The following is a 13,092-nucleotide window of genomic DNA, read 5'->3' on the forward strand; positions in this document are numbered from 1 at the left end:
ATACAGGGTTATTCCTTTTCTTTTTTTTTTTTTTTAATTCAAAGTATATGCAACAAAGAACTAGCAGGCTGAAGAAGAGCTTAATTACCCTCTTTGAAATCCAAAACTTCTAATAAGACATCTTTCACTGTGGGACAGTTGTTGTTTCTTGTGTCATGAGATTGGGGTGGATAATGCAATGGCTACCCATGGAAGATCATCTAAGGCGTAAGAAAAGTTGGGCCTGGGAGGAGACCAGTTTCATACAATAAAGCCTCTTTAACTCAGTCTCCACCCATTCAAGATTCCTGATAATTTTGGTAGGGGTAGAAGCAAAAATTCACCCTCATTGCTCTCTGAATTGAAGGGCCCAGTACCCCAACAGTGTAAGCATTAGGAAAATAAGCATTTAGGGAGTTGAGAAAATAAGTTTCAAGAGCCTCTTGCTGGTGAATGACAGAGAAGGACCTAGCTCTTCTTTAAGAAGACTGGTAACACAAGCTTAGAACACAGTTTCTCAACCTCAGCTGTTGACATTTTGAATTGGATGATTCTTTGCTGTTGAGGGGGTCTGTCATGTGCACTGTGGGATGTATAGCAGCCTCCTTGGCTTCTACCCACTAAACGCCAGTAGTACTCCCATCCTTGCCTAGTTGTGACGACCAAAAAAGTATCCAGTCAATGCCAAATGTCCCCGGGGGTAGGGAAGCCAGCTGAAAACCACTGGCTTAATCATTAAAGTTTCTGCAAAACTGCATTTTTTTGATTGCAGATGAAAAGTGCATTTCTTTTTCAGTTAAGAAAAAAATTATACAAAGAAAATAGTGAATAAAAGTATTTTCCCTCCTTCTTTCCCTAGTTCAGGAAGACCTGCCTTCAGCGATTTCAAAATTATTTATATATTTTTATCCTCCTTCAATGTTTGTTCCCTGTACCTGAGAAGTCTCTATTTTTTATTTGCAAATTCTTTCTAATCAGCATTATTATTAAAACTGATCAGCCTGTTTTTTTTTAAACTAATCTTGATTTTTTGTTTGTTTGTTTGTTTGAGAAACCAATTACAAAAGACCTCCATCCTTCCACTTTATTTAAAAACCAAACAAAACAAAACCCTCACTTCCATAAGTAATATTGTGAGTTCTACAGCACTGGGCAGGACAGGAAGTCCATGTACTCCTTTCAGGAATGCTCTGCACCTTCCTTATCTCAGGTGCGCTGAGAAGGCTGTGCTTCTTGTTTGCAACTCCTTAACTGAGCTGTGCAGTGACGTCGGTGTTTATGATATCCATGTCTGTCTTGGGGCCGTGCTAACCATGTGACTGCATGCATGGTTTTTGATGCTGGACCTTCCACATGCTGGGCGTTTAGTGACTATCTATTGTGCCCCTTATGTTGAAGGATTTCAGTGAAATTATTTTCTTTTCCAAAGAGGCAAATGGTCAGCACCATCTTATCAAAAGCATGCTGTCATACTCCTCTTATCTAGAACACTGGAAGGATAATAAACAAGAATGAAATGTGGAAGACTATCTTTGCCCCACACTGTATTTTGAAAACTTTTGTTGAAACAGTCCACTGAAAAATCACTTGAAGACCAGGCATGTCAGTGGCAGGGACTATTCCACCAGAGAAAACATGGTTTTCCATAAGATATGTGGTTCTGTGGCCTTGGTCATGCAGAATTTGCCCAGCTCTGCCACTGACTGTCTCATCCTGTGATCTCCTGTGAGTAATTGCACCACCCCATACCTTTATTCTTGCCAAGACTGAGAGAAGAGACTCTGTTTACAAAGGGCTTTCTAGGTGTCCACGGAAATGCTTCCAAGTGAGAAACAGAAAGTAAAAGTGGGAAGGGGAAGTCGAAACAAGCGTGTCGCATAGCACCCCACGTGTGCAGGCATTAGATATCCCTCTGCAAGGAGCCCAAAGGTCTCAACAACGGAGTGGCTCAGCACTACCTAGAGCATAACGGTGGCCTAGAGAAAGGAAACGAGCTTTTTTGGCATGTTCATTTCCTCAGTTGGGTCTCGGTTTGGGAAAATAATTTTAAATTCCTCAGAAAGCATCTCGTTGAGCTATGGAACATGTACCCCTCACCTGTAGTTGGGAAAAATAGGCCCAAATATGGATTCTGATTCTTAAAAGAAGAAAAATATGGTAGAAACTAAAATTTGCAAAATTTACCTTTTTGTATCATTCACACTTCTCACAAGCATCCTTCCCTTGACCCAGTCCTCAGATTGTGGTGGTAGAAAAGGGGGACTTTTCTGTGTCCTGGCAAGGGGGAAGAAAGAACAGAAGCCCAGGCAAGCACGGCATGGGGGAGTGTCCTACTCACTGCCAAGATTTGTGTGTTCTTGGGAGTGGGAAATGCCCTTAACCCCACGGGCGAGTGGCTGGAGGTGCCTGGGTTCCTCTGAGGGGGAAACAGCTGGGAGATAGCAAGGAGCCAGTCAGTCCAAGGGCAGACAAGAGCATTGCAGCCTGACAGAGCAGCCAGCACACAGCCAGGAGGTGAAACATCAGTGTGTTTGAGCCTTCAACTGAAAATCTCTCGTGAAAGAAGTACAAGCTGTTACCATCATCTTTCCTAAATAATCACAGGCACCAATTAGGCAGTGGCCCCATTGCCTTGTATAACCATTTCTCTCTACTGTCCTGGAGAGAAATGAAGTGAACTGGGTGTGTTTAGTGGGAGAGCTTTGTGCTCGAGCTCTGCCCTGGTATCTTCAGTGAAATACAGAAGGGAGAGGTGAGGGTGCATCAGGCTCACGAAAGCAAAGGATCGCCACAGGTCCTGGGTCAAGGTGTTTCCATGGTTAGTGCACCCGGGAAACCCCAGGCAATCCTGATGTGTGGCTGATACTCTCACCGTTGTAGGCCTTTTTGGTATAAGGGAGAGAGAATTTGTACAAAACAATTTCCTTACTATACAAAATCAAACGAGAGAAATGCAGCATTATTTTTTTGATTTTGAGCTTTTCATCCCTAAGGAATAGGAGGATTTACTTCTCCAGGAAGTTTACATTATATTTGGAGGGAGCAGAGGGTCTCAACCAGCTGGCCCTGTGGGTAAATCAGATTCTGTCCTCTTAGGGAGACGTGGATCCTAAACATAGGGATGCTTTTATCAAATTCCCCCTCTCTTCTGGTGGACCTGGGTTGCCAGAAATCAATCTAATCCTTGGTAGTAGCGCCTGGGAATCAAGGGGGCCTGGCTTCCTTTGAGGCCCAGGGGCTTGCTGGCTGTACCCTAGATATACCTGCACATCTCCACTCTCCAGCTCCACACCTGTGCACTCTTCTGGTTTCCCATTCCTCCCTCCCTTCCTTCATTCCTCCTGTACCTTCTGTATTTGACATCCTGGACTGGGGTTCTTTCTCCTTTATTGTATCAATTTCTGATTACGATGTTTCTAACGCAGACGTGTTAGAACTGTATGTATCATCTTTAAAAGAAATGTGTACTTATAAGTCATTTATATGTAATGCAGTGGTTAAAGAGATGGATTGAGGCTCAAATCCCAGCTCTGACACTTGGCAGCTAAGTAGCCTTGGTCCAGTCTCTATTTGCCGGTGTTTCCTACTCTGCCAAAAGGGAAGACCTATCTGATCAGGTTGCTGTAAGAATAAAATGAGATCGTACAGCTAAAGCGCTGAGAACACTCCCTGGTGCCGAAAGAGCATCCCGTAAATGTCGACCATGAGCGTCAACTGCTGCCGTGTGCCAGGCCTTAAGGAGCCGCTGTGCAGTTCTGCGCCACACAGGGCTCCCACTCATGAAGGAGACTTAACTTAACCAAATAAGCACAAACACGAACATAATTTCAAATTAATGGCACATCCTCTGAAGGAAAAATATTATTTGCTGTGAGAGAGAATGGCATGGGGCAGTTTTTGAGTGAGGGGTCTGCAAAGGCCTCTGACAGCATCACTGCAGTTCAGTAAAGCCTGCGGAAGGGGCAGCCAGGCCAGGGGTTTGGAGCAGAGCTCTCCTGGTGGTGGGGACGGCAGGGGCCAAGGAGAACAGGCTTCCTCCCTGGAACGCAGTGAGCCAAGCGGGGATGGGAGAGACGAGTGGAGAGTAGCCAGGGACTGGATCTTGCGTTGCCTTGTGGCTCAAGGTGGACAGAGCTTCAAAGATGAAGGTTGAGGCACGGAAACTATATAGCTGCTTCTGGGGAGCTTTATAAACTTGTTCACATTAATTGTTAAGTGCTCAGGAGAAACGGGGGGAAATCATACTGAAAAGACCATTTGTTTTTGTGTGAAGAGTGTCATTGGTGACCTTCAGGAATGCTATTTTTAAACTGGTAGAAAGGAAAGCAGATTTTACTGGGGCGTTAACATGGAAACGGGCAGCTAGGGAGGGAGAAGGAGGATGCCATAGTGGGCATCCCGGATCCAGAGGATTTTTCTGGTCGTCGAGGTACATCCGTAAACATTGGTGGATGGTAAATGGATCTCCAGCCCTGTCTTAGCCCAAGTACCTGGGGAACAAAGCGCCAGCCTGGGCACTTCTGAGTCTGATCCTTCCTTATAGATACGCCATCCTCACCAAGGCCACCTGGCCCTCGTGGAGAGGAGACGAGAAACAAGGTGTCCTGCACCTGCTGCAGTCCGTCAACATGGACAGCGACCAGTTCCAGCTGGGGAGGAGCAAGGTGTTCATCAAAGCCCCGGAGTCGGTGAGTGCGGGGCCCCCTCCCCTCGTTGCCCCAGTGCCAGAGCATGTGCCACCCCTCGCCCTGCAGCTCCTCCACCGGCCGCCTCCCCACCACATGGCTGCCTTCTCTTTCTCATCCTTCCCTTATGCCTTAAATGTCTTCTCCTCATAGAGGCCTTCCCTCCCCCCGTCCCAATCTAGGCCATCCCCAATACCACTGCCCCTCATAGTCTATCACCCACCCCCTCTTCATTTCCTTCCCAGCACTCAGCATGTTTACCCTCAGCATAAACAGATGTCCTCCTGTAATGGTTTCTTACATCTCTTTCTCCTCTGGGTGGTGCTCTCCTTGAGGGCAGGGACCCTTGTCTCCTTTGCATGTTAGCATGCACCCAGAGCCTAGTAAAGAAACTGGCCTGTAAGGTGCACCCAATAGTTATTTAATAGGGGAAAACGTGAACAACCAAACTATATTTCTAAGCTTAAGAAGCTTTCTCCCACAGAAGAGGCTTTTTTAAACCTACACCCTGACCTAGATGACACCAAACAGGCCATCCGTGCATACATCCAAGCTTCCGCCTTGAAGACTGAGCAGAGCCCAGGGGTGGGAATTCCCAAGATCCCACCTTAAAGACCGTGAGGAAGCATGGAAGGACTTTTAGGGGAAAAAACATGGAGTGAAGAATAGTCATCTTCCTGATCTTGAATATGGGAAAGAATTTGTCACATCTATATAGAGCTTGAAGAAACAAGTTAGGTAGAGGGAGAAATCTTTGAGTTTATAGAATCCAAATATTTACCAGTGAGGCAGTTGAACATACACGTTTTACAACTCTCAAACTCATTAGACCTCTAGGGATTGATGTAGAGAAACTTTTCTTTCCTGATGGGAGTAGGTTGCTGTGAGTGTAATGAATGTCCTTCAGAGTTCTGCATTTGAGCAGAATCCAACACAGCCCTCAGGTTTTCTGCTCAGTTAGCTCTGGGGCCAGGGGACAAAGACACTCCTTTCTGAGTTGGAGATATTGCTGTAACTAACTGATGTTCAGCAGCGTGGTTTCCTGAGGTTCTTGTAAGGATCACAAGACTATTTCAAGAATCAACTGTGAACTTGGCAAAATTAGTCATCGGACCAAGTCAAAGCAGTATGAGAACCTGCAGGGTAGATGACAATGGAAACATGGCTTTGGGCAAGTCTTGGTCTTGCAGTTAGTTTTCTTCTCTAAGATGAACCCCAGGGCCACTGTTCTGACTGCCTTATAGAATCAACTATGAGAGACTCAGAAAAGATAATGGATGTAACAGGCTTTATAAACCACAAATATTATTAAATAAATAAGTGGCACACATTGATAGAACTTGCTTATGAAAAGTTTGTGGTAGCGTTTTCCACTTTGAGTTATTTGTAGCTTCACAGCAATTGCATTTCCAAATATAAAATGAAAATGTTGTGTCATACACCATTAAGCAACCCACAGAACAGTTCCTGTTCTTTCTAAAATGGGATGGAGTGATTTATCAGTACAATGCAGAACTCGCTTGTTTTATACCCGCTTTTGCTTTTCAGCTTGCTTAATTTTCACATGTAATTTAAACAGCCTCAATAGTTTTAATACTTATTTTTTTCTGATTCATTTGAGCCTTTTTCTGATTCCATTGGGGGTTTTATTTCCAAAATCAATATTTATTTTTGGTTTATCTTTGCCTTGTCTTTCTCCCAATTGCTTTATTACCGTCAGTTGTTTGTCCTTTCCCCCATCTTTCCCCAGACACACTTGCACATGCCCACATACCCTGCCCCCATCACCACCACCATTCTCTCCCCTCCCCTGCAGCACTCACCCATCCAGGTCTGACCCGGATATGCAAATACTTTTACAAAAGTTCTTTTTTTTAAAAATTTACCTTGTGATTTTGCGTTAACTTGTATAGTAAATGTGCTGAATATGGAAAATATTCTATTTGCTTTAAGAACCCACATTGGACATCAGAGACCAAAAGGTTTGTTTTTGTTTTTTTTGTTACATGTCTCCATGTTGTTGTTGTTTTCTTTTTTCTTAAAACTCCCTGATTGCTAACCCTTACGGCTTTTGGAAAGAAACTAAAAGCCAGGTAGTCTTTGGAGCAGTCTATATAGAAAGTTGGAAATTGGTCGTCTCTTCATCCTTTGGGTACATCACAAGTATATTTTCTATGACACTCCCAAACTAGACTAAGAAAGAAGGTGAAATAAGAATTACTCAGAAATTCAATAAGAAACATCAAGGAATCTTCTTGTAACAGGCAACCAACCTCTGGGATCAGATTTTAAACATTCTGTTGGTTGTTAAACCATGTATGCCATTTGGTGTTCAGAAATGTGCTCCATGTATACATTTCATACCATGACACTAAAAGCTGTGGAATTAAGTTTCCCCTCCCTTGGTATTAGAGTTTGGGATGTCATCTCTGCACAGCTGGGACTGTGAGGAGAAATTGAGTCGAGGAGGTAATAGATGTGATTCTGAGTGTAAACACAGCTGCCTTCACACAAAACTCACTTGTTTACTTCTGGAACTTTTTTTTTTTTAATTCAATTTTATTGAGATATATTCACACACCACACAGTCATCCAAGTATACAGTCAGTTGTTCACAGTACCTTCATGTAGTTGTGCATTCATCACCCCAATCTATTTTTTGAACATTTTCCTTGTACCAGAAAAAGTGAAAATAAGAATAAAAAAAAAAGTAAAAAAGGACACCCAAATCATCCCCCACCACCCTATTTTTCATTTAGCTTTTTTTCCCCATTTTTCTACTCATCATCCATATGCTGAATCCACAAGGATTTTCATACTCATACTGTCACCCCTTGTAAGCTACATTGCTACACGATCATCTTCAAGAGTCAAGGCTGCTGGGTTGCAGTTTGATAGTTTCAAGGATTTCCTTCTAGCTATTGTAATACTTTAAAACCTAAAAAGGGTTATCTGTATAGTGCATAAGAATGTCCACCAGAGTGACCTCTTGACTCCATTTGGAATCTCTCAGCCACTGAAGCTTTATTTCATTTCATTTCGCATCCCCCTTTTGGTCAAGAAGGCTTTCTCCATCCCACAATGTCAGTCTAGATTCATCCCTGGGAGTCATATCCTGCGTTGCCAGGGAGATTTACACCCCTGAATGTCAGATCCCACATCAGGGGAGGGCAGTGAGTTCTGGAACATTTTTACAGTGACTAATCAATAGTTTTTACTTTGGGTTTTTATTGGCCTATTTTATTTTTTTGCCACTTCCTAGGAAAATGAGAAAGGGTCCCCATCATTCTAAGAGTGGGTCAATTGCAGATTTACAAAGAAAGACATGACCTAAGGAAGCGCCTGAGTGACCTTGGTGCACCTTCCGGCCACCCTATCTTACTGCCTTGTCCTTGGGTCCCAGTTTTCCCATCTGTAAAAGGGAGATAAAAGAAATATGTTGCTCATGTAGATAGAGTACGTAAAGCCTCTGGAATGAATCCTGACCTGTACGCTCAGTGCATTATAGCTGACTAGTATCCTAGTCGTTATTCAGAGCCTCGTTGATGGGTTTCAGCAATCAGTGCTAGTTGTTAAAATGACCTGAGCTTCAGGATCCCCCAGAGTCTGACATGTGCCCCTAAACAGTCCAGCCTTTCTTAGTGAAGCCAGCTCTCTCCTAGCACACCTTAAGTCCAGCTCCAATCACTGTGGTTATTATCCTCTGCTCAAGTGATTCCTTGAAGAATTCTGTGAGGCGGTAAATACATACTTTTCATGGAACTGAAATAGGACAGCACTCTTTCCACAGTACAGTAACTGGAAAGTTCTATTAAGAGGCTGTGTGCAGCACCATACAACAGCAGCCTCCAGCAGCTCATTTAATTTAGCTACCTCATATTCTCTTTGGATCAAGGTGGGGAATACATGGATAAATGCTCAATCACTCATTTGATTCTCACAGAGACTAGGAGCAAGGCAGAGAGCAGACGCCCTTATTAAGGTCCAACTGAATACATTCAGATCCAGCTACTTCCCTTTATAGTTTTCATTAAGAGAAAAAAATATACATAAAAAATATAGATGATTATCATAAACAACATGCCATAGTAATCATTTTTTCAGATTTGTTTGAGTCTGAGAAGCTGCTTCCCATGTATATCCTTGACTAAACTGTGTCCCTACATTGCAAAGAAAAAAAAAAGTGATGTTCAGGTCTTCTAAATTGGCTCATGTTTGTCCTCTTTACACCCACAGCTATTTCTTCTTGAAGAGATGAGAGAGAGAAAGTATGATGGGTATGCCCGAGTGATACAGAAATCATGGAGAAAATTCGTGGCCCGAAAGAAATACGTCCAAATGAGAGAAGAAGGTATTTTAGTCGTGTTGTTGCATGCATTTAACAAACCTCAGGAATGAGTTTGAGCCTAGATGAAGTTACAAGTTCAGTTTTCTTTGCATATGATATCGTGTGTTACACTCTTCCTTCGTTTAGAGTTTCTCTGTGTATTCCCCACCGATTGTTTTCCCCTCTTCTCTGGTGTACTGATCTTTCTCCCTTCTCTGCCCTCCTGGGAACTGCAGCCTCAGACCTCTTGTTGAACAAGAAGGAGAGGAGGAGAAACAGTATCAACAGGAACTTCATTGGGGATTACATCGGGATGGAAGAGCACCCAGAGCTCCAGCAGTTTGTGGGCAAGAGGGAGAAGATTGATTTTGCTGACACAGTCACCAAGTATGACAGGAGGTTCAAGGTACAGGCAGAACAGCCACCTCTGAGAGGCACAACAACAACAACAAAACAACTCACAGTGTTGCTTTGCTTATTACCAGAACAGAACATCTTAATTGTAGAACATTCAAACAATACAGATAAGCCCAAGGAAAAATAGCTACCTGCACTCATAAACAACCACTGTTAACATTTTGTGTGGATCTTTTTGGTCTTTTTTATGCAGATATACATATTTAGTTTTCCAAAAATAAGCTCTATTATCTCCTTTTTTTTTTCTGCTTAATAATGTGCTAGGGAGAACCTTCCATGTCACTATATATCAATATAAATTATTTCATATAGCTGCCTAAGTATTCCATTGAACAGATGCTTTGGGTTTTTTTAAAAAAATCAGTTTCTCAATCACTTCTTTATTGTTGTTGTTGTTTTACTATCACAACTCTGCAATGAACATCCTTTACATATGTTTTTGTGCATTTGTCTCCTAATGTTTTTAGAATAAGTTGGTAGGAGTGGAATTGCTAGGTCAAAGGATTCAGAATATCTTTATAATCATTAAGCGTACTGCAAAATGTTCCCACCCATTTTCCCTGAGTGAATGCCAGAAGCTTGGTAGTATTCGTGTAGCCACTAATGGAACAGCTCATTTTCTTAACTCCTCCTTTAGGCGTTCTCTTTCTTGAGTCTGGTATAATACTGGGCCTTATGGTGAAATCTGAAGCCTCAGTAGTTTATGGATCCATTAAGAGTTTGTGTTTTTTGTTTTATTAATTAGAAAAAAAACATAGTGAAATAAATAGCAATAAATTAATAAGAAGGATGAGGTTGTTTTGCTGAAATTAAATCATTTCTTGCAACCTGAATATGGGGCCAGCTGCTATGGTGCAGGTTTTGAATGCAAACATGGGAGTTTAAGTCACCTAGCATTGCTTGGTTATAAGCTGTCGACTAGATGTTCCAAAGTATATTTATTTATTTTAGATATTTTAGGATTGAATTGGGAATATACCAATTTTTTAAAAAGAAAATTTCATGGACTCCCAAGAAAATGTATCTAGACCCTTAAGGGACCCCTTTGGAGAAATGTGCTGTAGCAGATCATTGGTGGGGGCACCATATGTGTTGGTTTGCCCAGGACAGTCCCATTTACACCTGATACCTTAGGTGGAACCATATTGGTTGGCCATTTTTATAAGTCATAAAGAGTCATATATGAGCAATCATCTATGTGCCCACCTAGTAATCATTAGCACTGCCTATTCAAGGGACCTGGTTTAGTCATTCCAAGGATGGTGAAGATGTGCTGCCCCAAGCAACTCCCTCCATGTTGGTAACATTGTGTGGACAGTTGTCACTTTGACCATGTCTCTCCACCTTCTTAGAGCATCTCTTATTACAGGGTGTAAAGCGAGACTTGCTACTTACCCCCAAGTGCTTGTACTTAATTGGACGAGAGAAGATCAAACAAGGCCCTGACAAAGGCCTTGTGAAAGAAGTGCTGAAGCGGAGGATCGAGATGGACAGGATCTTGTCCGTGTCCCTCAGGTGAGCAGCAAGGGGGTGGAGGCAGGGGTGCCCCTCTCTCCTCTGCATCGCTACCCATCCTTCCTCACACAGCTGGGAGAAAGGCCCGGTTAGGCTCGTTACTGGCAAAATCATGAAGAGGACTGAATTTCCGCTTCCTCCCCAAGGACACCCGACCTTCCTAAATCCTGGAATGACAGGAATAAGGTACCAAGAAGGTTGCTTTCTGGTCAGCTTCTCTAATCAGGGGATACTCAGATCCTCTGTTCCCATAAACTCCCAGAAATAAACTGAGTACCTGTATATGAAACAAATTAGAGTACAGTTGCTCTAACTGAAGCAGAGCAAAGGGTCCAGGGTGTCCTCCACCCTGCCTCACCCCAGTGTGAAAACCTGACCCATTTCACCAGCGACTCTCCTTAAGCAGAGTGGCCATGCGCTCCTGTCTCAGTTGGCTGTGACCTCAGATTGTCTTGGAAGGGAAGTTCCTTCGGGACTCCTTAGGGCTCTCTCTGCCCATTCATACAAGGGAGGGAGCAAGTACAACTTGGTCTCCAGAGTCTGTAGTCCTGGGGTCATTGTGTCATTGCCAGGTGCTCCCTTCAGAGCTAAGTTCACAGGCAGTCGGATTCCTGGTTCCTCCTGCCTGCCTCAGGCAGGGGCTCTGCCCTTACTGTCAGTACTTTGGCTTTTTTTTTTTTTTATTGCAGAAGGGCTTCTGATGCGTGAGGGACTTCCCTGTGTCCTCACATACTAAAATCCCCAGCTTGATTTCCTTCTGAGAGGAAATGCCTCCTAGTCCCTGGAAAACTAAGAAAATAGGAAGACAAGCTCCCATGAGCCCAGTAACTTCTTTGAGTTGCATTGTTGGGCCCTTCTAAGGCCTTGCCCACTTTGGCAGGGACATCTCTGTGCTTCCATTGCACTAAAAAGTAGTGCTATTCTGAACGCTTGTGGACATGTCCTACCGGAATTGGGACACCTCTCCAAACTCTTATTCCACATAGAAGATGAAACTGCTGTGCTCAGGGGAAAAGCAGGGGTTTTGCATGCTCAGGCATCTGGCCTACCAGGCTAGAAATCCTGGCACCAGTGAGATCCCTGGTGTGATAATCCAAAGCAGATTTCACTGTGTCCATTCTGGCCTTTGTCAGTGCGGTTTCTGATTTTGCCTGTTCCTAATTTTCCTGGTCAGTGCAGTGAGGGTAGGTGTTTAAAACATGCTGGCTCGGGATGTGGTAAAATTTCTAAGCAGATTTATCCACCAGCGTTGTTTTTTGCATCCCCACCTCAGCTAGATCTCAGTGCCATGGATTTCGAGGAAGACCTCTAGGTGCTGTGTGACTCTCAAGAAGGTTTTCACAGGCCCCCTGGCCAGGTCAGAGTCTGAGTTGAGCAGGCTGCTGGGCACTGGGGGTCCACAGACTGCAGTGGTGTTCAGAGGAACCCAAGAGGGGGCTGCTGGATTTTTCTTGCACGGGGACTAGGTATACCTGGGTTGGCTGAAATGGGCTATGTATGTACACTTGGCAGCAGCTGTGACTGAAAGCTACAAAAGCACAACAGTTGTAGAGCACATGTGCTCATTCTGAGATGAATTATTGTTCTTTCAACTACTGTTGCACACTCAAGGAGTGCTGTTCTCGCAGCACCAACTTAAGGCTCATGATGACTATGATAAAAAAAAATTATACACCTACATTTATATAAAGCCCTTTGATACTATCTTGTAGATAAAACCCTTAAGGCTTATCAACACAGGGGCTGTTCACACTCAAATGTTTTCCTTTTGTCTTTTTTGTTTGTTTTCCCTTGGCTGCACAGCCTCTAGGGATACAACACCTCCTGGACCAGCTTCTTCTTTTTTTTTTTTTTTCCCTGCCTCTTTAGTATTCATGGTCTGAAGGCTTCTTTGTGGCCTTCCCTTTTTAGAGGATCTAATTAAATCAGGTACTTAGCCTAAAAGCTGTCCTGATTCTAAGGGAAAAAAAAAAAGAAAAGCCCAAATCATTTTAACTTGTGGTTTCTGCATGGTACAGTTACTCAAGCCTCTCACTTACCGAGATTGACATTATTGCCTCATTTCCTCTATACATTGTATTCAGCCAGTTTTCACAAACCAAGTTAGGAAAGGAACAGGGGGCTGATGGTCTGCACAGAATAGACCCCAGAGTAAAAGTTAGTTATGGA

At 43.3% G+C, this 13,092-nt stretch overlaps 1 protein-coding gene across 1 annotated transcript in view; it reads left to right on the forward strand.

Annotated features, from left to right (window-relative positions):
* MYO1E (myosin IE) overlaps positions 1-13,092 on the forward strand; it is a 209,927-nt gene that overhangs the window by 168,664 nt on the left and 28,171 nt on the right. The window contains exons 19-22 of the mRNA XM_037833824.1: positions 4,523-4,667; positions 8,901-9,015; positions 9,228-9,397; positions 10,778-10,923. Of these exons, the coding sequence (XP_037689752.1) occupies positions 4,523-4,667; positions 8,901-9,015; positions 9,228-9,397; positions 10,778-10,923 (576 nt within the window). The remainder of the gene's footprint in view (positions 1-4,522; positions 4,668-8,900; positions 9,016-9,227; positions 9,398-10,777; positions 10,924-13,092) is intronic.

Source organism: Choloepus didactylus, chromosome 4 (assembly GCF_015220235.1).
Source record: "Choloepus didactylus isolate mChoDid1 chromosome 4, mChoDid1.pri, whole genome shotgun sequence".
NCBI lineage: Eukaryota > Metazoa > Chordata > Mammalia > Pilosa > Megalonychidae > Choloepus > Choloepus didactylus.